Here is a 27,784-nt window from a genome sequence, read left to right as displayed (position 1 = left end):
CTGTGAGGACTTCCTGTGTTCACGTGTTCGTCTGCATACTATGTGGACAGGCTGTGCACTCACCGAGGTGGTGCTGCTCATGGGCATGGCCTGAATGCTGTGTTCTGTGCTTTGGTTTTAAATTAGTGAAGTGGAGGGGCGCCTGGGTGGCGCAGTCGGTTGGGCGTCCGACTTCAGCCAGGTCACAATGTCACGGTCCATGAGTTCGAGCCCCGCGTCAGGCTCTGGGCTGATGGCTCAGAGCCTGGAGCCTGTTTCAGATTCTGTGTCTCCCTCTCTCTCTGCCCCTCCCCCGTTCATGCTCTGTCTCTCTCTGTCCCAAAAATAAATAAACGTTGGAAAAAAAAAAAAATTAAAAAAAAATAAATTAGTGAAGTGGTGAATCAATTTGGTACTCTTTGAGCAAAATTTGCCTTGCTTCTACTTTACATGTAAATGATAGTGTTTTGGCAAGAAGCAGGGATTCAAAGCCTCTTTATCCTAGGGTCTTGTTCCCAGCTAAGAGGGATTTCAGAAACAAGGGGACCACGGTCCTTTTACCCCGTTATTGACACTATTGTATTTACGGCTGCTGTTCATCTCCCGGTCTGTCGTCTACCCTTAACTGCGTGAGTGATGGTGTGTATGTGTAAATGTGAGTACAGTTTTATACGTGGGTATGTGTATGTGTATTTTTAAAAAATTATAAATGTTTCCACGTCCCTCTATTCTTCTAATTTTATGTTTGCCAGTTGAAAAATAGATTTTAATATGCTGAATTTTTCAGAAAATGATTTGGAGAAATATTCTTCCATGCCTGATGGAACTCCTGTTCATAAGTGGTATTAACTTTAACTCTCTGTCCTATGCAAGTATTTCTCATGCTGTGGTTATTACTTCCTTGGTTGGGATAAACCACCCAACTGAGCAAATGTTTGCTGAACATGCAAGCTTTGTTGAGAGGCCTTGTGCACAGAAAGGGCCAAGAAAGAGGTGCAGAGATAACAACTTCTTGGATACTTGCAGTGCACAGGTCTAGGGGTTGCTCTGTGCTTATCCGTCCCAGGCGCTCAGAAGGAACAACTGCAGGCAGGTGTGCACGGCCTACAAGGCCACTCTCTTGCAGCAAAAACCCTCGGGAAGGATTTTCAGCCAGAAAGCCGAAACCGACATTCAGGGTGTGGTTAGGGTAGCCGTCCAAAGCACAAACTCAAGAGCCAGATATACCTAGTTAAGGGCCCCATTTTCCAGATGAGAAACTAAGGCCTTTCACTTTAGAGTCTCTTTGCAGTATCTCATTTATGATTTTGATTTGCGTTTCCCTGATGACTAATGATGTTGAGCATGTTTTTATGTGCTTATTGGCCATTCGTTATCTTCTTTGAACACATGTCTATTCAAATCCATCTCCAGTTTTTTACTGGGTGGACATTGGAGGCAAATGTGAGGACAGAGTGAAAGGCCTCTTCAACTTTTCTGCCAAATTCTTCTGTAGAGTTGGTACTGAGATTCACTCTGGAAAATAGAAGTAATAGTAGTAACAATCTTTATAATTTACAAAGTGCTTTTAAATATTCTGTTTCTGATAATAGCATCCCAAAACCCTGAGAGGTAATTATCATTATCCCCTATTATATGCAAAAGAATAAACGGACTCTAGGTAAAAGTTTGCATTTACAGGTAATTTTCTGGGGAAAATGCTCCTGGCTTTCATTGGGTTCCCAAAGGAGTACCCCGAAAGAGTACACAGAAACTATTCTAGAGCTAAGTTTCTTCCATAAGATCATACACATGTGAGGGATTCAAAAGTACTGTGCTGTTGCCATTTTATTACATTGTCTCCAGGGCCTGGGCTATGAAGAGTTAGTTTCTGTTCTTGGAAGGGACTGTGCTTCTGAATGGGGGAGTACAGCCATGCCTTGCTGGACACTGAGCATTCCTGACGCCTACCCCTTCAGATATGATTACAAAAAGACCCTTAGTAGGGGTGTGTGTTACTGTCATTTCCAGTGACTTTTTGATGATTTAAAAAATTTTGTTTTCTCTAACATTTATTTATTATTGAGAGACAGGGAGACACAGAGCGTGAGCAGGGAAGGAGTAGAGAGAGGGGGAAAGACAGAATCGGAAGCAGGCTCCAGGCTCTGAGTTGTCAGCACAGAGCCCGACACAGGGCTTGAACTCACAAACTGTGAGATCATGACCTGAGCCAAAGTCGGTCGCCCAACCAACTGAGCCACCCAGGCGTCCCTTGATGATGTTTTATAGTCATATATTTCACATATAAAGATAATAATTTTAAAATAATGTACACGTAGGAGAGTCTAGCTGCTCCAGACTCAGAATAGAAAAGTCTAGGATTGCTATCAAATGTAATATATGTCTTAACTAGAAATCTGTTGTTCTTAACTGACTCTTTCATAGCATTTTCTGGCTTAGAAAGTGCTTTTACTTGTATTCGTCTTTACAGTCATCTTAAATGTTAAGCATTTCCTATTGTTTCTGTATGAAAGATGAGCACACAGAGTCTTGGAGTAATTTTCTGGACTTGTTCAAGGTGAGATAGGTGAAACTGAAGTTGATTTTAATTTTCCTAAATCTCTAGCAATGTTTTTCAAATTTTGTGTAAAATTTTTCCAAAGTGATTATTTTAAAGTTTATGTATTTATTTACTTAGAGAGAGGGAGAGCATGTGAGTGAGCTGGAGAGGGGCAGACAGAGCTGGGGAGAGAGAATCCCAAGCAGGCTACTCACCGTCAGTGCAGAGCCCGGTGCAGGACTCTATCTCACAACCATGAGAACATGACCTGAGCCGAAACAAGAGTCGGATGCTTACCCGACTGAGCCACCCAAGTGCCCCCCGAGGTGATTATTTTAAAAAGTAGAGGCCTTGGTCTCTCTGCCCATCATGGGTCTGATTCAATAGGTTTGGATAGGGCCTAACAAATAACCTTTCAGATAAGCATCCTGAATTGTGCAAGGGCCATACATTGAGAAACTGGTCTGGACTATAAAATCCTTACTATTTAAAAGCATACAGAATCAGTTCTTCACATTTTCATCCCAGTATCCATAGGAAGCTTAGACAGGTAAATATGATCAGATTTGTGTTTCAGAAAGATCACCCTGGCTGTTGTGTGGAAAATCCAATGGAGAGGGATCTCACTGAGGACAGGAGGACCTGTAGGTCACTTTCTAATCCAAGAGAGAAACAACAGTGGCCTGGGTTGGATGGTAATGGTGGTGAATCAAAGCCAGTGGATTTAAGAGAACTTGAGGGATAGGCCTGATCAGGCTTGGTGATTTAGTAGCATGGAGACAGTTCAGGATAATATAAAACTCACAGTTCACGCCTTTTTTTAGGTGAGTTTTAGGCTTGGGCAAGTGGAAGGATGGTGATGGTTTACCGAAATGGGGAGCACGGAGGAAGCAGTCTTCATGAGGGGCTGCAGACCAGTGCATTGCTTATAATCACTGTTAACTTGTGTGTGGCTGGATTGTCTCCAGCTCTTCTCCTTAATTCCTTGGAATTAAGATAATACTATAGGAGGCCCACCTATGGGCCCACAGACTTGGGCATTTCTAAGAAATTCTGTTCCCCATTTTATGGAGCCAGGAAATTTCTTCTGTTTCCAAAGGCCTTCTTCCTCTTGCTCTAGGAGAAGGAATTCTCAAGAAATCAGCAATGCTCTGAATTGGTGAAGAGGCCAGGTTTTGAAGTTTGGGTTGCTTTAGTTTCCCAAGAAAACAGGATTGTTATCTTGGGAGGGGATGGGGCTATAAATGTCTTGTCCTCAAACAGAGCTTAAGAATTAAGTTGCCTGACCCAGTGGAGAGCCCTGAACACAAAGGTGTGGATGCTTTACCATAACTCTTTATTCAGGTCCCCCTATTGTCAGAAGGGGATGATGGAACGCGGGGAGGTGAATGCTAGTTGATAGAGCTGGGAGTAGCACCTGGGAATCAGCACTGTGTCTCATGCCCTAGACTGGACACACACACTGGTAAGGGCTCTTGTCACATCTCGAGTTTCATGGCAGTCCTGTTGGATGCTAAAGCATATTCATGCTAAAAATGCAACCGAACAACTTTTGTTCTTTTTGTTAAGTGAAATTGGCCATTATTTTAGCCTGTGAGTCAGCATGGCCTACAGATCCAGCCTAGTCTTTTCTGTATAAAATGGACATTTTGGTTATTCAGATCTTGAGCCCTAGAGAGTAGAGCTCTGCAAGTCCGCTGTTCCCAGGTGCTGGTGGTTGTCCCATGTCCCTCCAGGGGTCACAGATTCACTAATTAGCTGTCATCTAGGCCTTACAGTCACCATCACTTATGGTTTGCTGCTCTATTTGCTGTGGCATCCTGGTAGAAGGCAACACTTTGTGAACACAAAAAACAAATTGTTCCCCATCACCACCAAACCAAAGGAGACATAACCTTCAACCATGGCAACATCAAATTCTCAAGTTTTGGAATCGATAGAACACTTCGAGTGTGAACAAAAAACAATCACTAGTAGTGGAGCTCACTAAAGCCACAATTGTTTAAGCAGGTTAGTGGACAATAACAAAGTCATTGTTTAGGACTGAGAAAGCCAAGTGATTTGTACCTCCCTTTTGTCCCTCACCTTGCCATCTGTATTAGTTAAAATCTCTAGACCATGGATCTTTAGTAGTCAGAGACCATGATTATATTTGCATTTTTAACATGTGAGTGCTTTTTATGTTGATCTTTAAGTTGGACCAGATGGGGTCTGCAGTACAGCTTCGGTACTGTTTCCTAAATACAGCATCAACTTGATATTTCAAAATGAAATAATGAGTAAAAGTAGCTAATGTTGTTTGCCCTCAGCTCTTCTAGGAGATTAGATTCTATTTTGCATTCAGTTGGAAGCCATTGCCGGTTTGGTGATGGGTGACCAGAGATGTGGTAACATCCCAGTCAGTCGGAGAATTAGATGCAGGGCACATTTCATTCACGTCGCACTTGCCCCTCTCCGGGCAAACGAAATCAGAATTCATTGTGCTGTTGTGCCCATGGTGTTCGCCAGCTTGCTGTTTTGTTGAGCAGCCTGGTGTGCAGGCTTTTACAGTAGCATCCTGGTAAAAATGAGCACTCTGTACAGCATCTCCCCAGCTGCTACCCACTGTGAAGTTTAACATTAAATCAGAAGAGCAAGGAAATCGAGATGAAAACGTCTGTACTTGGTTTCTGCGGAGGTGTTGCTGCACATGTGGTGCCATAGGCAACACCGCTTCCAAAGACTGTTTTAATTAAAAACCCCACCCAGTGAATTGGGGGTCAGATTTCACCCTGAACTCTGCAAGTCTGACTGCATGGGTGGGATATGGGGGGCACAGAATTTGGAACTATTCACAGTGTGGGAACTGCTCATCTCTCTACCTGTTCTTTTGCAAGGTCTCTTTTTAACTCTGTTTAATATGTGGATCTTTATTTTAACTAGACTTTCCCCTCCAAATTCGCGTAGGATTATGAAAATGAAGTGCACACTTATATGTTCGACAGTTTACAAGTTCTGATACTCAATGTAATACAGAATTTATTTGAAGTAGGATTAACTGTGATACCATATTTTTAAAGCAAAGCTTTATTGATTTTGTTTCTTGTTTTCATAAAGAATTACCTGCATTTTCTCTGGAATTCTTCTACCCCCCCCCCCCCCCCGCCAAACAAGAATTCTTTTGAGTCACGTCCTTATTGATAACACCCTGCTTTTTATTAAAGTTTTAGATATTTTTTTTTTCTTAAATTTCAAAACTGTACAAAACATAAAACATGCAAACTAGCCAGGGGTCTTTTTTCTTGTTTTGGTGTTCTTGGCTTTGTAATATAAATCATCTGGATCTGCTTGCTTGTTTTGAAGGTCTGTTGGTCTGTTTTTTGTTGTTGTTTTGTTTTGTTTTTGTTCTGATAAATTATCCTCAGGCTGAAGCACAAAACTTGCATGTCTGAATAGAGGTGGAGAGAATTTTTGCATTCAAAATATACCCACCTGAAAATTGGAGATTATTAAGGAAATGACAGGCCTGGAACTATTAGAAGCATGAATGTTAGACCTGAAGTGGTGTAACCCCCTCTATATGTTTATTTCTGTACAGCTAGCAATTTTGAAGAGTTTGATTTTTTTTCTTTCCCTCCAGCAATCTGAATGGGTGTGTTGAAGTAGGTGGAAACTGCGGCAGTAAAAGCCCATTCCGTTAATCATCACGCACCAGAATAGCGGGAACAGAAAACCGTTCCCTGGCAAATAAGAAAGAGAAATTGGGCCTCCTTTCATGTGCTTGAGCAGAACTGCGTTTGAGATAGCTGTGCTGCTCCTTGCTCGGCGACCTTCCGGCCTCAGGTGAAGGACGGCCCTTTCTCCTTGGTCCCCACCGTCCCCATCAACAGCACTTCGCGGGCACCCTGTGCCTGGCACGCATGGGCTGTGCTATCTTCCCGGCTCTCTGGCTTTCCCACAAGGTCACAGGCCCTCTGGTTTGTTGTCTGTACTCCCCTCTTTAGATATCAGTTCCATTTTTTGTCATCTGTCTGCTCTGTGTCATCTTTGTGTCATATGTACTGTGGGATGACCTCTTCTGTTTTCTGCAACTGTTATTTCTTTCTTCTGGTTTTTGGGAGTCTTCCCCCTAAAAGGAACAGGCAGTCCGTGTAGGTTAACAGGTTAAGATTGTGGGTCCACAGCCAGATTGTGCAGGCGCCACTCCAGTTTCATTCTCAGCATCCTCTGACTCTCAGCTGCTCTTTTCCTCATTTGCCCATCCACAAAATGGAGATGATGGTAGGGCCCACCTTGCAAGGCTGATGGGAGGATTCAGAGAGATGAAACAGGAAACACAGTAGTCCCTGGAGCAAAACACACTCTTAATAACACTTAGTAAATGTTAACTTTTGGCTTTCTTCCCCCTGAAATCCTCCTATCTACATTTCCCAAATTTACATTTCTGTCTGTATCTCTAGCTTTCTTTTGTTTATACCTCAACTTTTTTATTTTTTTATTTTTTATTTTTGAGAGAGAGAGAGAGAGAGAGAGACAGTACAACAGGGGAGGGGCAGAGAGAGAGGGGGACACAGAATCCGAAGCAGGTTCCAGGAGCTGAGCGGTCAGCACAGAACCCGACGTGGGGCTCGAACCCATGAACCGGGAGATCATGACCTGAGCCGAAGTTGAGACGCTTAACCACTGAGCCACCCAGGAGCCCCTATAGCTCAACTTCTGTGTATAACTTAAACTCATCTGCTTCAAGTTTCTCATTGTGGTCAACTACCTCATCTCTTTTTCCTTAGGTGTTTTCCTTTATGGTTGATTTTTCTATCTGCCTCATCATCCATGGTGAGAATTCTTTGAAATCTATCTTGCTCCATTTTTATATACAAATCCTCACCAAAACAGATTTTCTTAAAATCTCTTTTTCAGTTATCTGTTACAGTGCTCTTACATTATGATTTTACCCAAGGCAGCATATAAGCTAGTGGTTAGAAATCTCATTTTTGGAATCAGAAGGTATCTCAGCATAGATCCCGGGCCTGCCACTTCCTAGCTGCGAGACCTTGGACCTGTTAGTTAACCTCTCAGAGCTTCAGCGGCCTCTCTGTGAAATGAAGATAGTATCACTTCAGTGAATTATTGTGAGGCTTAAATGAAGTACATTTTTTAAGTTCTTGGCATGCCCCTGGCCAATAGTAAGTGCTTAGGCATTCAGCTATTACCACTATTCTCCACTTTAGCTGGTCTTCATCTCTCTGTTTTTATGGACAGTTCAGAATGACTCAGCAGAACCACTCTTCCTTACTAGGGGATTTTTTGAAAGACTCAAAGAACTTATACTGAAAGGGTCTTTAGAGGATTTTAAACCATTCACCTTGACAAAAATCAAAGGTACCACTTAGTAAGTGGCCGTCATGCATGATGTGTGGTTTTTACAACCCTGTATGTAGATACTGCAGGGGCTCTAAGATACATACACCCCTAATCCTCCTAGGAGTGTCATGATTGATATTTGACCTCTTTTCATTCCTGCTCCGAACTTCAGATTTTTGTCATCGTAACATATTGCTTCCATAACTCCTTCACTTAAAATAAATAAAATGAATTCCTTGACGTATGTTCCCCAGCCTGTAGTTGGACAGATATTGCCAGTGACTGGAAACGTACTACTTTATAGTGTAGCCCATTTCATTGCTGAACAGCTGGACAGATTAAATACTTTTGTGTTTTGTGCTAAAATCTGATCCCTATGTATTTTTTTCTCTGTTCATTTTTTTTTTTTTTAAAGAAATATAGAGAGCCAGTCTGACTTCTTTCTTTTACCTGATGGTCCTTTAACCTTTAAATATTTGAGTGTAACTCTTGGTTCTCTCATTGTTCTCTACTCCTCTGCTCATTTTGGAAATGACCGCAATTTTACATGTGCCCTGCCCCGTGCATACCAAATACTCTCTGTCTCACTTTTATCCCCCTGGGTTCAGATCTGGGAACCATCAGGGTCTTGGATCTACATGTATGTGTTAGGTTTTCTTTAAATAGCTTTAGAGGTGTCAGTGAAAAGCTTTGATTTTAAGTCACTCTGCCATCAATAGTAAGCCTGAATATTTATTTCAAAAGTCATTCATTCTCGTGTTAAGTATTTACAGAGTTTCTTTCTGTTGGCTCCCACAGGCCTCCTTATTTGTCTTTCTCTTTCACAGTCTCTTGCGGTTGTGAGTAGGTGAATAAGGCCAGGAGAAGAAAGCCTTTAGATTTGGTTCCCCTTCTCCATGGTCTCTGCTGTTGGGAAAACAATCCTAGCACTCTGCGCACACAGAAGACTTTTTCCTTAATGAAAAAGTCTCAGAGATGTTATTGTTTTCTCATGAAAGCTGGCAATGAAAAATCTAGATCATCAAGAATAATTTAAAAGCAAACTAAATTTTTGTCTTTTCGTAGTTATTAAGATTCCTGTCAGATGTATTTTGTAGTTAGATTCCTGACAGCAGCATTATTCAGGCTCCCCAGGTGGTGTGTTGGGGTATTGGGAGCATTGTCAGTGGGCACAACTGCCTGGGTTTGCATTCCACCTTCACTGCTTCCGGTAAGACCTCAGTTTCCTCAACTGCCACGATGAAGTTCATAAATACTGCCCATCTCCTAGGGTTGCTGTGAGCAGTGAGTTTATTACTGTCAAATGCTTTAGAAAAGCATCTGGTGCATAATATTTTTTTTCAATATATGAAATTTATTGTCAAATTGGTTTCCATACAATACCCAGTGCTCATCCCAAAAGGTGCCCTCCTCAATACCCGTCACCCTCCCACCCCCCATCAACCCTCAGTTTGTTCTCAGTTTTTAAGAGTCTCTTATGCTTTGGCTCTCTCCCACTCTAACCTCTTTTTTTTTTTTTCCTACCCCTCCCCCATGGGTTTCTATTAAGTTTCTCAGGATCCACATAAGAGTGAAAACATGTGGTATCTGTCTTTCTCTGTATGGCTTATTTCACTTAGCATCACACTCTCCACTTCCATCCACGTTGCTACAAAGGGCCAGATTTCATTCTTTCTCATTGCCATGTAGTACTCCATTGTGTATATAAACCACAATTTCTTTATCCATTCATCAGTTGATGGACATTTCGGCTCTTTCCATAATTTGGCTATTGTTGAGAGTGCTGCTATAAACATTCGGGTACAAGTGCCCCTATGCATCAGCACTCCTCTATCCCTTGGGTAAATTCCTAGCAGTGCTATTGCTGAGTCATAGGGTAGGTCTATTTTTAATTTTTTGAGGAACCTCCACACTGTTTTCCAGAGTGGCTGTGGTGCATAACATATGTTCACTAAATGCTATTAACATGGTTGTAATATTGGCTAAGGTCATGGCTTCATTTCTTCACCCAGGAGAAGAAATAGTCACAACATAAACAGATGTCCTTCACAAGACAACCCACATCTTCTGTAGTCTGCTTTTAGTTTGAAGAAACACTTAGCTAAATGTTTTCACTATATCCTACTATTTAGAGAACTGTGTACAGTTAGCTTCTTGCTTTTCGTGGAATTTATGATGTCCTCAGTCTTTCAGAGCTGTTGGAAATGTATTCTAAAGTTGTTCATTAGAGTTCAGAGTGTGTTCATGTTCTGTGATCGAGGGATCCCTGCTAGTAAATGCGTAATTCCAAAGTGTAGGCACAGAAATGGGTAGTGACACCATCCTTGCTACATACAGATCACTCCCTGTTCTGCCACATGAGCATCCACCCCCACTGTGATGTCTGTTCCCCACTTTGAAATTTCGAGCAGGTTGGTCTTAGTCTAAGTTCTAAGGAAATGATGTGGCCAGGAATTCTGAGAAATGGGGTGGTCAGGGAAAGGGATGCCATTTTTGGTGTCATGGTCTGAGGATCCCTAAGACTAGTTGAGTTATAAACTAGGGGAAATGATAAATAACTGAACATACCTTCTGCCGTTGTTGAGAGTAATCTTGCCTTACAATAGCTTTAGCAGTGGGTCTGGCAATTCAAAGGAGACTGTTCATTTACTTCCAATTGAATACATACTGTGGTAATTTTTCACTACAGGGTGTTTAACAGTTGGTTTCTTCCTCTTAAATTGGAGGCACTTGTACAGAGAACCCCTTTTTGTTCAGTGGAATGTGATTTCTTCATTCAATTGGTTTTATAGACTACCTATCATTGAAGATTATGGCTGTGGTTTATTGAGTGCCTAGTATGTCTAAAGTATTCTGCCTCCACCAGGAGAGGAATGAACAGGACACAATCTCTTTTCCCTAGCAAGGTGAGGGAAACACAGGAATCTAAACAACTGATTCAAATAAGAGGAAATAAGACAAGTCTTATAATTGAGGTTCAAGCAGGGAGCCACATGATCAGATCAATTGTTTTCAGTTAAGAGACCTACTTATATTTACTTAAGTGGTGGCATTTGAGCTAAGCCTGGAGGAAGTGGTAGGATTTCAGGAACTAGAGAAAGAGGCTGCAGTCTACACCGGGAGGAGGGAGGAGTGTGGACAGAGGTAGGAGTGTGTGGAAGCACTGGAAGGGCTGAGCATGGGTACTGGAGACCAGGCTGAGAGTAGCTCCTTTCAGGGTCTTGGGTTTAGTGATGTGTGATTTCATGGTCTTTACAAGATGTCCACGTGGAGGTATACTCTGAACCGTTATGGATTCTGTTCCCGCAGATAGTGGTGGGAGACTGGGATCTGAGAGTCAAGCCTTCTGAGAAATCCTTGAGACCTAGGGGAGTAGAGTAAGGAGACTTGAGGACAGAGGGCTGACAGATGCCTCCCATTTAAGTGGAAGTGGTAAGGGAAGTGGAAGGGAGGTAAGGGTCCCATAAGAGACTTTGGGCAGGGACAGGCTCGGATCAGAACTGGCAGATGCTGTGACTGAGAAGAGGCTTTTGAGTAGGATAAAAACTCTGATTCTGACTATTGTATTGTCTTTTAAAATTTTTTATTGTAGACATTTTCAAACTATACATAAGTAGAAAAGTATATTATACTGTGACCCACCATGTCCCCATTGTGCAGCTTCAGTTATTATCAGTATTTTATCAAGCTTCCTTCATCTTCCTTCATCAAGCTTCCTTCATCTTCCTCTTTCAGGGGAAAGAGAAGGGAGATAGGGGACTTTTAAGCACCATCAGGCTTGTATCACTTCTGCTGAGCTTTAGTTTGCACTACGTCATAAGGACAATTTGTTTTTATACTACTCTAAGTCATTATCTAGCCAAAGTTTAAAAAAAATAGAGAATAGTAATTCTCTGTCAGCCAATTAAACTTCTTTTTGTTTAAATAATTTGAAGTCCTTGAAAACCACATCAGCAGTGCTTTTTAATTCCATAGAGATTAGATCTTACTCTTTTTATTTTCTTTCTTTCTTTTCTTTCTTTCTTTCTTTCTTTCTTTCTTTCTTTCTTTCTTTCTTTCTTTCTTTCTTTCTTTCTTTCTTTCTTTCTGTCTTGAGAGAAAGGTGGGTGGAGAGGGGCAGAGAGAGGGAGAGAGAAAATCCCAAGCAAGCTCTTCACTTGGATCACAGAGCCCGATGCAGGGCTTGAACCCACAAAATGTGAGATCATGACCTGAGCCAAAATCAAGAGTCTGAGGCTGCAATGACTGAGCCACCCAGGCGCCTGGAGATAAGATCTCACTCCAAGGGCGCGTTTGGGAAACAGGCAGTGTCGTGAGGAAGATAACAAAACGTTGTCTGTGGAAGGGATGCCTCTTCTACATGGCACGTGATGCGTTTTGATGGGAGGCTGTTTATTTTGTATGTACGCTTACTTCCTGTGAATAGCACTGGACATCTAAATCAAGCTTCCTGTCTTTAGATCATAGGACTTACAATAATAGTGGCAGTTTTGCCACCTCTGACCCACATACCATTCAGTTCCTAATCCTGGAGCAGGGGTCCTTATTTGGGACCTGTGGCCATCTCCGGAGACTTTTTTTTTAGTAAGCTTCATGCCCAGTGTCAGGCCCAAGACCTGAGCTGAGATCAAGACTCAGACGCATAAGCAACTGAGCCACCCAGGCGCCCCAGCCAGAGACATTTTTGACTGTCATGCTCTTGGGCGTGAAGGGGCTGCCATCATTTAGAGGAAGGAGAGAGGAGAGGGATGCACAGGGCAGCTCCCCATAACAGAGGCTTAACCTGCCCCAAGTACTAGTAATGTCAAGGCTGAGAAACTATATATTAGCAGAATACCCTATTTCAGAGGAGAACCGCCCTTTTTAGTTTGGTATTATATCACATGTTTGTGTACCAGGTTACTAATAAGAATTTTTCTATCTCCTTTGGAGAGAGGTTAATGTCTTCTAGATGTTTTTCATTGGATCTCCTGTATCATCTAAGTTGGGTTTGGCCATATCTTTGGGCCTACCAAACTTCATTCCAATTTTTGTTTTCTTTGTGTCCTTGGACTCTAGCAGAGCATGGAAGTGATTTGGTTTCTCTGGGTAGGAGATTTCAGGTAGAATGCATTTTCTGAAGACATGTTCATTGGTCTGAGCAAAGTTCTCTCTTTGGAGGAAGATGATAGCTTGAAGGTGTTATTTCACAACAGGTGAGTCTTGTTAAGTCAAGATATGATCTATATTTCTTCACCCTGATTTGAAATTGAGCAGTCTTTTGTAGTAATTGAGAAACATAAATTATTCCACTTTCATTTTTTGTAGGAAATACAATTGGAGCATGCAAAGCAAGCCTTTATGCAAAGGGACAATGCCAGGACTGGAAAAGTTACAGCCATTGACTTCCGAGACATCATGGTTACCATCCGCCCCCATGTTTTGACGCCTTTTGTAGAAGAATGTCTAGTAGCTGTAAGTTGTAACTTGACCTAATGAAGCAGTTTATTTTACCTGGCAAAAGCTCGGTAAATAAGGGATTATAAAAACAATTCTTAAAAATTATGTAGAGTTTTTCAATTCAAACTAACGTTTTCTTAATGTGATCTCATATATTATCAGACTTCCCGACAGGGTATGTTTTGGCTAGTTTTAGTGGGTAGGTTGATTTGTTACCTGGATAATATAGAATATCTCAAAGAAACGTGTGAACTGGGTTTTTAAAAAAAGGTAAAAACAACTTTATGATTTCATGTTAATTTTGCTTTATATCCCAAAGTATGTCAATATGTCATATTGTCATAGGTCATATGTCAAATGGTAATCTTCACTTTTATCTATTCTCCAAGGCAAAATTTTTTTTTTAAAAAAATAGTGCATGCAGATGTATTTCTTTGGTCGACAGAGCAGAATCTCTAAACTTTAGATTCACTCACTCATTCACCATGTGTGTTTTGAGGCAACAGTGACACATAGGATGGGTGAGCCCCGTTCCTGTGTTGTAGCTTCCATGCCAGTGGGTGCCCAGCCCCTCTCCCTACCTCATGGACCTGGAAGGTATCCTATAACATTCTCTGCTGGAGGTTCTCAAGCCTTGGTCACAAAGCATAAGAATCACCAGGGATGGCTTCCTTTTTCTTAAAATTTTTTTTAACATTTATTTACTTTTGAGAGAGAGACAGAGCATGAGTGGGGAGAGGCAGAGAGAGAGAGGGAGACACAGAATTAGAAGCAGGCTTCGGGGTCTGAGCTGTCAGTACAGAGCCTGACGTGGGGCTTGAACTCATGAACTGCAAGATCTCATCTGAGCTGAAGTCGGACGCTTAATTGACTGAGCCACCCAGGCGCCCCAGGGGTGCTTATTAAAAGTACAGATAACTAAGTTTTCTTCCAGGCCTATGGTTTTATCATCTACAGGTGCTGAGGTCCTAGAATCTAATCTCGAAAACTTCCCAGATCATTCTGACAATCACACGGTTTGGGAAACCCTTACACTGTGGTTTGGTAGTCCCGGGGAGACTTTTGGGGTTTTTTCACCATGCTCTGGGTTTCCCACAGTGCTTACCATAGGCAGGAACTCAGGATAGCTTTTCACCTTTTTTTCCCCTGGTGCCTCTTTTTGGAGGCATGGAATTCTGACAAGGCCTTTTCCACTCTGGCACTGTGTTAATCTAACTCCCTTTCTTGCCTTCCTCCTACCCTTCGCTACTCCATTTTAAACTCTTGTATCAGCTATTTTAAATGATTACTAAGTGAAGATTTATGTGGTTGTTACTTTATAAATAAGTGCTTTCCTAATAAAAATATTTTGCCTTGTTAGGGAAGGATAGAATTTGAAACCCCAAACTGAAGTTCCATTCATAACGGACATGCTGTCTGTTTCCCTTGCCCCCCCTTGTGAAAAAAATACGGTTTCTTACAAATTCCGATTATCAGAATTCTGACCAGTTTTAACTCCTTTCAAAGCACGTGACATCTCATAATTTTATCGTAATACGCTTGTTTGCTAGAAATCCCACCAATGTAAAGTCTGTACTTAAATGATTATTTATTGCTAGTTATAAGTAACATGACAGATCATGATATTAATGTTGGCTTGACCACTTTTCATACTGTGTTTGTGTTGGAATAATATAGTTTTACATGTATAAGCACACACATGTGTATGTGTATGGTGTAGTTGTGCATGTCTGAGCCTCTCAGAATTGCTCATTAGATGAAATAAACAAACTTATAAAACATTTCCAATTGAAATTTGAACTCTGTAAATTACTACTGGTCCTGTTGTTATAATCCTACACATGTATTTATTTAGTGTTCCAGGACTTATGTGTGGAGAGTATAAGCTCTGGTCGTGATTAGTTGCAGTTACTTTTAAAATTCACTTATAGCTTTTTTTTTTTTTTTAATGTGAAAGGAAAATACTTATGGCCATTTCTTTTCAGACATGCATTCTTGATTACTTCCAAAACTAGCATTTGATATATGTACTTCAGAATCTTCTTCATTCTATAAATCTTTTGTTTATTGTTCTTCTCCCATCTCTTATTTTCCACTTATTTGAGGCTGCTGGAGGTGCTACGTCCCATCAAGTTAGTTTCTCCTATTTTAATGGATTTAATTCACTCCTTAACAACATGGAACTCATTAGAAAGATCTACAGCACTCTGGCTGGCAACAGGAAAGATGTAGAGGTGACTAAGGGTGAGTGAGAATAAGTCTGAATTTTTGCCTGCAAGTATCTTGGTATATTATTATTAGGGTGAAGAAGGCAACGGAGAGTTTATGTTATAGATTTTTCTATCCCATTGACACATCTTAACCATATGGTACATGTGTGTTCTCCATCCTTTGATCTGACAAACAAAAGTAAAACAGTCTTCAGCAGGTTTTAAATAAACTGAAGACAGTCTTTGAATGAGGGAACCATGCAAAATTTCTTAAATGTTTTCAAATCATGCTAAAACCTGAGCTAAATTTGCAGCCTCTAAAGTGGCCTTCAAAAGTACGTGAGGAATTCCATAAACTTACACTGGTGACAACCTCAGAACAAGATATCAGCGTTAATAGGATTTTTTTTCTTTTAACTGAGAAGTCCCTTAAGAATCCCACAGCATCATTAATAGAACCTCCCAGGACAGATGCAGGTGAAGCTTCATACCTGCTTCCTTGTTTTCTCGGACCTGCGATTTCAATAACATACTGTGTCATTTTTTCAAAGCCTTCAGATGAGACAGAAAGCGTTTAAGGTCAATATTAGAGAAACTGTTCTGCACACTCCTTCCAGATGAATGAAAGAATTGCAAGAATTCTTACCCTATTTGGATTTACTTGAATTCTGTGATAGTAAAGTTTTGTGATGTTCACTCATTCCAGTGCCTTGAGTTAATGCTGCATTTAGTGGCTATTCCTTGTTGAATCTTTCCCTTTTAACTCTTTTTCCATACAGAGGAGTTTGTTCTGGCAGCTCAGAAATTTGGTCAGGTTACACCCATGGAAGTTGACATCTTGTTTCAGTTAGCAGATTTATATGAGCCACGGGGGTAAGTTGGCCTTTTTTTTTTTTTTTTTTTCTAATTAGCTTAATAAAAGGAGGTTAGGAGTTGGGGGTGGGAGGAGGGCAGCAAACTGGGAGAAAAAGAAGCCAAATTAAAGAGGACTCCAAAATATGGGAAACAAACAAGGGAACGTTTTAAAATTCCATAACACGGATTTTAATGAACTTGTATTTTGTTGTCGCTTGTGCTTGTTTTTTTGTTCCCCTCCAGACGTATGACCTTGGCAGACATTGAACGAATTGCTCCATTGGAAGAGGGCACTCTGCCTTTCAACTTGGCTGAGGCCCAGAGGCAGGTGGGCAAAGGGAGCAGACTTGCTCCCTTATGTTTCTGTAGTAGGGCACCCCCAGACCCTTTCTATTTGGTGGTGCCTTGTTGGTGCTGGTGTCTCACCTTCCAATTTAACATCTTGCACCAACAGTCCAGACGATTTCCAAAGGCTGCAAAGAGAAATTACTTTAGAAAGGTTCTGATTAATAGACACTAGTTACTTTAGAAGATGGGGTGATTTCCTAACTGCATGCAAGTCTACCTCCCTTCCCCCCCACCCCCCCAAAATAGACAGAAGCTCTTTTCTTCTTCCCTAAATCTTGTGTTGAGAGATGTGGGACAGAAGTCCCATTTTGGTGTCGCTGTCCCGGCGAAGCGACACATTGCTCATGGCAAGCTGCCTTTGCTCCGAAGAGAAGAACTTCATCAGCTCATCGTGTAACTGCTGTGCCTTCCGTTTTTCTGAATATCAAAATGAGATAATTTTGTTTAGTCTGGAGTAATAGTTTGAAGGCTTTTAGACTTCTTTTCTCTGTGAAAGGATTCATAAGTTATGTGGAAACAATTTGAGGAATGCTAAATTTTATTTTATGGTTAACAGAAACCAATCTCTTGAAGTCATGAGAGTCAGAAACTTAAGACATGGGCCCTCCTCATTTAACTCTTGCCCTACTCTCTATAGATCAGGATTAGAGAATAAAAGCTTTCATAGCATGTGTTGTGCTTACACGATGTTTGTAAAGTAAATCCAGTCACAGACGAGCGTCATTTTAGAAAAATACCTCCTTTAAGCAAAGCCATCTCTGAATCCTATGAGACTTAACAGTTTTTGGCTTGGAGCTCTGGGTCTGTACAGAGACGCCAGTTTGACCACAATGGGTTGATGCGGGCTGCATTTTTAGGACTGGCAGGCCTCGAGCCAGCACCCCTTCTTTCAGCCCCCCCTCCCCCCCTCCCCCACGCTGAATGCACTGGCAAATTTTGTGTGCAGCATGTAACTCAAAGTGGTGGGTGTGTGCTCAGTAAATCCTAACTAGGCACCTCTGGAAAACCAGCTGGCTGTTGTTAAAAGAGGGAGCTGATTTCCCTGAGTGCAGGAGAGAGAAGTGTATAATCACGTGCAGCGGTAGAAGCAACATTGGTCTCCTCCCTTTGATTTTTAAACACTGCTTACCAGATGATTATCTCTTCGTCTCTATGTGACTGGCTGTTATAGAAATTTGGGGATTAAGAAAAAGCAGAGGGTTTTTTTTTTTTCTTTTTTTTTTTAAGCTTCCTTCTGTCCTCCAGCTGACAGTGGTATCCCACAATTTTTCCTTTGCCCTCTGCAACTTTTGAGAGATTTTGAGAGATTTTAGTGGGTGCTCATTGATACTGGCCATGCAAGGGTTAGATGACATTGATGAGATTTACAGCAGGAAATGATTGGCTGCGGCTTAGAGGTGTAGAGCAATTCACAGTGGCCTTGCCTGGAATATTCTTTGCTATGTGAACACCAGTAGGCCTGACAACATTGACAGGACTCACGCAATGGAGGTCATCCACCTGGTAGGCTCTGTGCTACCATTTATCCTCAACAGAGGAGTGCAGGAATAGGAATCTTTCTTGTCTCATGAGCTTGCTACATTTCGAGCTTCAGAAAAGTTACGTGAAAGTCTGGGATTTTGTTTATTTTGTCTTTTAGATGAAGAATTAGTGGTGGCTGTACATCTGCCTCCCCCACCCCCATCCATTATTTTCAAAATACTTTCACTCACTATTTTGATGCCAGAACCTTTCTGAGTATTACCTGTTTGTATCTATATAAGAAGTAGTGCCTTTCTTAGGGATGCATTTGTCAAAATGAGGGTTCTCGTGATTTCCATCTATGCAGAGATAGAACTGGAAACACCCCATGGCATTTGCAGAAGAAATGTTTTACATTCCTGAAGATGCATATTTCTATGTAAAGCTATTTTCAGTTAAATGACTCTAAAGGAGATTCCAAGTTATCTCATTGTATTAGAATTGTGTTACATTGACAGCAGCTAAAATTCAGTGGGTTGATAGCTGGGGTTGGTAATTATTTTCATTGTTCATTTATTTTAATTATCATGACTTTTGGAAAAACAAATTTTACTGAATGTATTTATTCATTCAACAGGTATTTATTAAGCACTAACTATGTGCCACCCTCATTTGACAACTTTATATGACATAAAATTACTTGTATTTATGTAGACAGAAAAATGCAGTGCTCTAAAATGTTTTGGCATCAAAAACACAGTAAGGATAATTAGGTCCAAAGAACAAAAAAATAACAACTGACTGGCCTGAAGTGTGAATTTAGAAAAAGTGGGTAAAAAAGAGGAGAAAGTAACAATTACCTGCAAGACAACCTCCTTGTTAGGTCCACTGTAAATATTTTGAGTTATCTTTGGGTATTGAGATAGCCAAAATGTTTTAATGTGTTTTTATATGCATACGCATACCCACAAATAATGTTGCATAGAAATAACATATTGCACGCGGTCTTTAACATTGTTCTTAAAAGATTATGAGATATTTCAAACATTTATAAAGTTAAAAAGAATCATATCCTGAATACCTGTCTACCTGCTGTATTCTTTTTAACCTGTTTTCACTTTATAATACCTTATGAACATTTTTCTTAACATTAAGAACATTTTACAATGACATACAATTTCATTTTAAGGCTGTAACATTTTTCAAAGTTTATTTATGTAATCTCTACACCCAGTGTGGGGCTCAAACTCATGACCCTGAGATCAAGAGTCGCATGTCTCCAACTGAGTCAGCCAGGCACCCCAAGGGTGCAACATTTTTAACTGGTCCTCTCTTACTGGACATTTAGGTTATTCTCAGAGTTTTTGCTCTTAAAACAGTGTTGCTTTTTAACATTCTGTTAGCTTGATCCTTGTTTACATACATGATTGTTTTCTAGTCTGATTTTTTATAAGTAGACTTGCGGGGTCAAAGGTTATGTACAAGAGTTTGGGTGTATATTACCAAGTTTCTCTTCAGGTTTATTCTAGATTAAATGGCAGGTTTGAGAAGCCCCATTTTTATCAACTCTTGCCAGACTGGGTGTTGCCATTAGAAAAGAAACTGTGGTGACAGATGGTAGTTAGATTTATCATGGTGAACACTTCACAGTGTACCTCAGTGTTGATTCACTGTGGTTTACACCTGAAACTAATACACTGTATGTCGACTATACTTCACTAAAATGAATAAACAAAAACCTCCCAAACCTGCCAGTTTGCTTGATGATGAATGATGTGCCATTAATGTTTTTAAGTTTGTGTCTCCTTGATCACTAATAAGAATTAAACATTTGAAAATAGGTTTATAACATTTGGGGGGGGGGTACATAGTGGTTTTCATTTTGTTCAAATTTGATTTTCAGCACTAACAGCAGTAATAGCTTTTCCTTAATTAGAACAACAGAATCTAACCCTACCTTCCTCTTTGATGTTTCAGTTCGTGTCCTGAATTTGGAACCCGGTGGGCAATTTAAAAAAATCATATGTGCTGATTTCTATTCTGTCCTTCTTTCTGTCTCCTGTCTCCCCTCCCTGATTCCCACGTGTGCAAAGAAGAAGGCCTCCGTCGACTCATCCCGACCAGTTGTCCTGCAGATTGCAGAGTCAGCCTACAGGTTTGGTCTGGGTTCCATTGCTGGAGGTTAGTCATGGATGAGTGCAAATTTTTCACTTTTATTATGCCTCTGATATTTTTTTCTCTGATTTCCACCTTGCAGTATTAAAGGACAAAGCCTTCTTTGGTCTTTCCAAGCCAGTTACCTGTCTTCACCCCTGAGATGGAACAAGAGCAAAGGGAACTTCCCCCCATACCTGCATGTGATCAGGGACTTCGAAGTGGCTTTTTCTCTTACTTATCTCTTAGCATCTACTATAGGCTTTTTAAAGATGGGTGAATAATAAGGTTAGGCTGTAGGTAATGCGTAGGTAAAACTTTGAACTGTCTATGACATCATTTTATCAGAGACACTTGAATGAAAATCCACAATTGTTTATTAGGAAAATGAGTACAGTTTTAAAATCCGTACATGCAGAATTTGTTTCTTTCCTCGATCAGGCTTCTCTTTGATGTTAACTACCTTCCCCTTTCCTCTGACTGACCTTTCTTCCTTCTGAAATACTGGTTTTATTTGATTTTAGCTGTCGGAGCCACTGCCGTGTATCCCATCGATCTTGTAAAAACTCGAATGCAGAACCAACGATCAACGGGCTCTTTTGTGGGAGAACTTATGTATAAAAACAGTTTTGACTGTTTTAAGAAAGTGCTACGCTATGAAGGCTTCTTTGGACTGTATAGAGGTTAGTGCCATGTGCTGAATTCATGTAAGGTGAAATAGTAGCCGAAGGTTTGGTTTTCCATCTGTGTGCCTGAAAAGTATTAGGGAGACTGCATTACAGTGGAAATGCAGCAGATTCTCAATTATCCATGCTAATGGGAGTAGGCTGGAGGCATCTAGGGCATGGCTAATCAAAACAGCCCATAATCTGAAAGCCATTTATATTGCTCTGTAGTATATTTTATTTCTTAAAATAATTATTTTTTATAAATATCTTCAGTGGGTTTTTTAAAAGGCTTATATTGTTTGTCTTCTTGAAAGAATTCCACTCACCACCTAAGAGGGAAAGGCATCTTGGGGACAGGACTGAGCCTACTTGGGATTAATGATTGTCCTTGAATATACCACATAAAAGTCTGTCAAGCGGATAACCAGGGGTTCAGTGGAGCCCTCATTTACTGCCTCTTAGTTAAAGTTGCTCCTTCCTTCCTCTGACTCTGTACCCAGTGGAGTTGATTCACACGCCACTCTAACAGAGGGTCCTGTCCCGCTTCATCTAAGCCCTGTCCTTCAATCATCTAAGGTTCACGAAGCAATGAGAACAGTAGTGAGATGTAAGTCATCACTAATAGAAAAGATCCCACAGGTCCTGACTACCCTTCCATTGGCATTGGCCTAAAGAGGCTTGACTTGGCTTCCCCACCTCTCTGTATTGCCTTAGACAAAGAGAAAAGAAGAATTTTGCATCAGCTAGAATACAGTATTGCAGGGCGGTTCCAGCTGAGCCACTTTGCCATTTGGCAACTGCGCTACTGGCGGGGTCTTCCCTGCCTTCCAATGCTTGCTGTAGAAGAAAACAGTATTTAGTACTCTGCAGAGACAGACCTTGAAACTGGCAGTCATGTAGACCTGGGCCTGTAGGCCTCTTCTGCCATCTGCTGACTCTAGTCTTCATCTTAAGCACCCAAGTTTAAAAAAAAAACAAAGACCCCTCTTGAAATCTCTCACCTTAGAAACTAAGAGGTTTTAAACTCCAGAGAAGGTCCGTTTTGCAGGTTCTATTGTGTAGGTAGATAACTCCCATCAAAGGCCTTTTGATCTTTTCTCTGCCCTCTTTCCCTCACCCCCTGCCTCTTCTTACAATTGAGAAGGTCTTTGACCCCAGGTGATTGATGATGACCCTTACAGGGTCACTGCCTTCCATTTGAAATACTTTTCTCTCCTGGTGACAACAAACCTCACAGATGAAATGTCTCCCAAGTAGTACAAGGTTAATGTCACAGTGCCTGCTTTGCAGTGATTCGGGCAAAGGCTGCCACCTTACCTGTCCGTGTGGATTTTCTGCCTGGAGACATTTGAGCCTCAAGCCAGAAGGAGGACCGAACCTTGTCTGTTGCTTCACAAACTACTTTTATGGCCTTCTCTTGGTATTGGATTTAAATGTCAAGAGTGCCTTTAGGATTGTGAGAAATACTTTTTGTCCTGCTGAATTTCTTTAATATGCTTGTGTTGACCTGGTTTGATTTAACATTGAGTCCCTTCTCTTTCCTCTTTGACCAATGTGACAAATCTTGATTCTTGGTTGCATCTGGATTTTCTTCCTTGACCTATTCTTTTAACCCCATAGACAGAACAGCTTAAAGCATACCTGAGTACTGGCTACTGGGCTAATAATACAGGCTATCCCACAAACCTCTTGCTATTTCAGTGATTACATCTGTAAGATGAGGGGGACTGGTTTTAACTCTTAAGGGAAGGGGAGTCAGCCTGCCTACTAGAGACGGAGGTTCACTTTGAAAACCAAAGAGGCAGTCCTTACCTTTTTCCTGGTTTAGAAATTTAAGCCATTTATCTCACCTGTTTTGGGTGCCTGAACCCTAATGGGTTCTCTATCAGAGGATGCTAAATAAATAGACTGTGAGTCTAAGAGTACTTCTGGGAGTCATCTGTATTTATTTCCTCTGTTTTCTAGTAAATAATTATAAAGCAACAGATCTACTGTAAAACCTTGTTTGGCTTTGTTCTGTAGTTTGGATCTTGAGAGCAAATAGATGATTGGCAGTTCAGGTTTAAAAAAAAATGACTTATAATCTTGCTTTCTAAAAATGACCTGTTCCTCTTATTGACTGGTTGGGGACCACTTCTTAGTGCCTTACACATAATCATTAATTAATAATAATTGTATGTAACTGCTTATTTGTAAATGCTGGGCGAGAGAGAGCAGATGAAAATGGGAATCTGTCAGTACTAGCAGAAATTATAATGGAAACAACAAAGACCGGATGTATTCCTGGGAATCGGTATTATAACCCGTGTGTACAAAGTCAAGATAGAACACAGCCTACATGAGATTCTTTGACTATAAATTTCTTATTAAATGTAATTTTACTGTTTACAAATTTTATTCTAGGGCGTCTGGGTGGCTCAGTTGGTTAAGCATCCAACTTCAGGTCAGGTCGTGATCTCATGGTTTGTGAGTTCGAGCCCCGCATTGGGCTCTGTGCTGACAGCTCAGAGCCTGGAGCCTGCTTCAGATTCTGTGTCTCCCTCTCTCTCTCTGCCCCTCCCACACTTGGACTCTGTCTCTCTCTGTCTCTCAAAAGTGAATAAATGTAAAAAAAAAAAAAAAAAAAAAAAATTAAAAATTTTATTCTAGGGGAAACTTAAATTTCAATTTTGGGAATTTAGAATCGCCTCTGATAACACTTCATCCAGCAGGAATGAGAAGGTGTCAGAGGACATCTTGGATTTATAAACATGTTTTGAAATATCAAGTCTATTTTTTCCTATTATGGAATTTTGCTTAATGTGTAATTTTTCTGCATCAATACATATATAATTGCTAATATTTCCTGAATAGTATAATTTGGGAATGTTGCATAAGTAAGGTCTCTCCCCCTATTTTAAAATTATCTTTATGCATATTTCAGAAAAAAGTTGACAGTTAAGCTTGAAAGAAGGTGCTTGCAGGGTGTATCTAATAGAAGGTTAATAAGCATCTCTCTTCCTCTCTTTTTTCCTTTTCTTTCCATAACAAGAATCCAGCTCTCTAAAGGGACACTGTTTTTGTACTGAGAAGTAATTCCTTGTGGCACTAAGTAATTCCTTAGTTCTTTCTAAGGAACTCTTGAGCACACTCCACCGCAGGTTGTTTTTCACTTTCCTCTCTCTGGCAGTCACCAGCATCTGCATGCGGTCCTGGAGGTTGTCCAGTGGTGAACAGGGAGTGAACTGGGATCACTGCCCCGGCGTCCAGAGGTGACTGATAATGCAGCTGTGGGGAGTGTCAGCAACCGCAGCAACTGTCCTCAGTGGACATGGTGCAGTCCCGTGCCCCACCCCCACCCCTGAGCGCCACGAGTGATTTTAGTGTTGGGGTTTCTCCCGTATGACTATCCATGTCTCTCTGCAGCTCCCTGTCCCCTTGTCTCCAGGAGTTTCTTATTTGGTGTGTGTTGTGGGGTGGGGGGGCGGGGGTGGGCAGGTCAGCAAGGATCCCCTTGGAAATCCTATAAGACTGACTCTACAGACCTCCTCTATTATGTAGACTACTTTCTTTACAAGAAAATGATCGATATTCCAAGGTTTTTCTATAATATTTGAAAATCAGACCCTCCAGGCTGAGTCTGTCTGTATGGAGGGAAATAACACCCAAGATAATCCAGATCTCCCTGAAGTGCTTATAAAAGTCTTCCTGTGTTTCCTCCCCACTCTGCAGCTTGATTTCATGCTCTCAGGTGTTTAAAATCCTTAATGAATTACCTCACAGTTCGTTTGGGTTGAATGAACCACGTGACCAATGAGTCAGTTATTAGCCTGCTGTGGACTTGGCATATTAAAGAGAAACGACTGTGAGGCACCTGGGTGGCTCAGTCGGTTAAGTGTCCGACCTCAGCTCGGGTCATGATCTTGTGGTTCACGAGTTGTAGCCCTGTTTCAGTCTCTGTGCTGACAGCTCAGAGCTGGGAGCCTCCTTCAGATTCTGATTCTCCCTCTCTCTCTCTGCTCCTCCCCAGCTCACTCTCTCTCTCTTTCTCTCAAAAATAAATACAAACATTTAAAAAAAATTAAAGAGGAAACAATTTATTGGGTAATCATCCCCAAATAAATGCTCTTGCCGGTCCAGGAATAACTGATTTCTGCCTTTAAACTTTGCTATACTCTCCTCCCTCAGATGTTTCAGGTAAAGAGATGAGCAGCCTTAGAAATTGGGAAATCCTTGGGGGAGGACCTTTGGGGAGAATGACAGATTCAAGAGAAATCAGAATCTATGAGAAATACTTCTTTTTTTTTTTTTTTAATTTTTTTAATGTTTATTTATTTTTGAGAGAGACAGAGACAGGATGTGAGTGAGTTGGGGCAGAGAGAGAGGGAGGCACAGAATCTGAAGCAGGCTCCAGCTGTCAGCACAGAGCCTGATGCCAGGCTCGAACTCACGAGTTGTGAGATCATGACCTGAGCCGGAGTTGGATGCTCAACCGACTGAGCCACCAAGGCGCCCCAATGAGAAATACTTCTTAAAGGAAGGTTTTTGTTTTTGTTTCTGTTGGTGGAAAGAGCTATAAAGAAAACCTGCCAGAAAGAGAAATTCGATCATTTTATGAATTAAACTTAATTTGGAGCACTACTTAATCTGTGAGGTAACTGGCAAATTAAAAAAAAAAATTTAATTAGACTACTGATTGTTGCAAAGTCTTAAATGGGTCTATTTCAAGTTGTCTGTGTAGTGCAAAAGCCAGTCGCCTTCCATCCTGGAATGTTCTCAAGGTGACATCTAGAGGATGTTGTGATGATATCTCAGGAAGTTATTGATATGTTTGGATTCTGGAAGGAAGTTTTATCAAACAGCTAATTTAAGTGAGGCCTCTTGTGGTTAATGTCTCTACAGAAGGGAGTACCCAAATTACATGGGTCCATGGTGAAATTCCTTCTTGCGTAATTCTTGTGTATAAAAATAAATTAAAAAAAAATTCTAGCACCCAAATAATGGATTCGGGTTTCTACAACTGTTTTGCATACCTTAAGAACGCATGTGTTTTGGAACCAGCTACAGGGAGTCCTTGAACTGCGTCAGTCATGGGTGTCTGTCCACATCCAGCAGAGCTTCTAATGAGCACAAACTAGATTGGTTTGAACCTTATTTTTTTCAGGTAGTTTTTGCACATTTCAATTTAGGGTAATAAGGTTTTGAAAGGATCAGAAGGCAGATATTTGCTTCTAGGAAACTGTAAGCTTGGATAATCACATCTGCAGAAATCTACAGTGAGCCAACTGTACTGAGCACAGGGTGTTAACGTAGGAGGCAGAAAGAGCACAAAGTCAGACCAAGGTGGGTGGGTGTGTTGTCAGAGGCCTGACAGGGCCAGATGAGAACAGCAGCGAGCTTAGAAACTTGGGAAAGATGATGAAAAGATTGAAGGAAACGAAGCCCAGCAAAAAGGTTGAGTGAGGTAGCTCCAGGCCTCTAGGATGGTAATTTATAACCAGCTGCTGCCACTGCTGAGGCTGAAGCAAGGGGAGCGGATGAAACCTCGGCAGCAAGGAATTAGTTGAGCTGGAAGGAAAGATAAGCAGGAGTTGCCGTGTACCAACCATAGTGAAAAACTGAAGGAGGGGGATATGACCTTTCTTCCCAAAGATCTTCACTTCTAGGAAACCAGCCCCGGAAACAGAGGAGGAGTCAAAGGAACTGAATCCTTCCTAGACTATAATCAGTATCATTCGTTCACATTTTGACAGTCTCTCAAAGGCAATCTGAGCCATGGCTGAGATAGTAGATGGTTCTTGACATGTGCAGTAAAACACGTAACCCGGACGAGCAATCATTTACATCTGAACATCTGCACCATGCCCCACTCCCCCTGCCATTTCCCCAGCTCGACTGCACAGTCGAGGGTGGGGTTGGGGTGGTTCCCCAAGAGCCCGCTGCAGACCTGGAGTGAGCCCAATGCTCTGAAAGGGGATAGCCGAGGTTGAGGGGGGTGGGGTGGAAGCGCCTCATGCCTCAGGGCAATATGAGTCAAAGGTGGACAGACAAGCGGTTGGAGGGGGAGGGAGGAAAGAAAGCTTGAACAAGTGAAGAGAGAAGGCCATGGAACTAGGAGCAGGAATAAAAGCTGTGAGACTGGGTGCACAGAGTGCTGATAGGTCCAGAATGAAGGGTAATCTGATGTTGAAAGCAAGGAGGGGCTCTTTGGGAAGATGAGGGCAAGTGTGGTGGCCCCTGCGGGGAGGTCAGGAGGGTAAGAACGTAACATCAGAGGGATTTCCTCCTGGTTGAAACTAGATAACACAAGAAAGTGCTTCACATGCCTTTTGCCAGAGGAGCAGGGATGGTGTATGCCCTGATCTCCCCTACCGAACTCTGCTGTTCGGCTCTGCCCCACATGCCTTCTACCCTGTTGGACATGCTCTGCAGTACCTGTGTCCAAGCTGGGCTTGTTTTTGTCTGACCTGAGACAGAGATGCTGCATCGGTGATGGAGATTCTTCCTTGTTGTGGCCCCTTGGTGTCTGTGCCCCCGCCCGTCTCCTCCAGCCTGGTCTTTTGGGATAGCTACTGCATGGTGGTAACCCTTCTCCGTGGACTGTCCGCCTGGCTCCCGACCTGCTTGCTGCTCCACCTGAGCTCAGTCCACAGTGCGTTCTCGACTCTGACTCGTTCACCAGGTTGTAACCTGCCACTTGGCCCTGCTGTTCGGTGCCTTCAGTGTTTTAAAGAGCCTCATATTCAGGACCCAGGAGGGGTGGGTGGAGGGATGATGTAGATGCCCACCATACATCCACCCTCCTTCTGTTG

General features: G+C 41.6%; 1 protein-coding gene across 6 annotated transcripts in view; it reads left to right on the top strand.

The window, feature by feature from the left end:
* SLC25A13 (solute carrier family 25 member 13) overlaps positions 1-27,784 on the top strand; it is a 184,798-nt gene that overhangs the window by 94,949 nt on the left and 62,065 nt on the right. For all 6 annotated transcript variants that reach the window (XM_019443388.2, XM_019443390.2, XM_053898411.1 and 3 more), the window contains 6 exons: positions 13,166-13,312; positions 15,403-15,541; positions 16,287-16,380; positions 16,606-16,690; positions 20,268-20,352; positions 20,850-21,008. In XM_019443388.2, coding sequence (XP_019298933.2) covers positions 13,166-13,312; positions 15,403-15,541; positions 16,287-16,380; positions 16,606-16,690; positions 20,268-20,352; positions 20,850-21,008 — 709 coding nt within the window. The remainder of the gene's footprint in view (positions 1-13,165; positions 13,313-15,402; positions 15,542-16,286; positions 16,381-16,605; positions 16,691-20,267; positions 20,353-20,849; positions 21,009-27,784) is intronic.

This window comes from Panthera pardus, unplaced genomic scaffold (assembly GCF_024362965.1).
Source record: "Panthera pardus isolate Hobbes unplaced genomic scaffold, ASM2436296v1 HiC_scaffold_8, whole genome shotgun sequence".
NCBI classification, from domain to species: domain Eukaryota; kingdom Metazoa; phylum Chordata; class Mammalia; order Carnivora; family Felidae; genus Panthera; species Panthera pardus.
The sequence above is the reverse complement of the archived record's forward strand: the minus strand, read 5'-3'. Positions and strand labels throughout refer to the sequence as shown.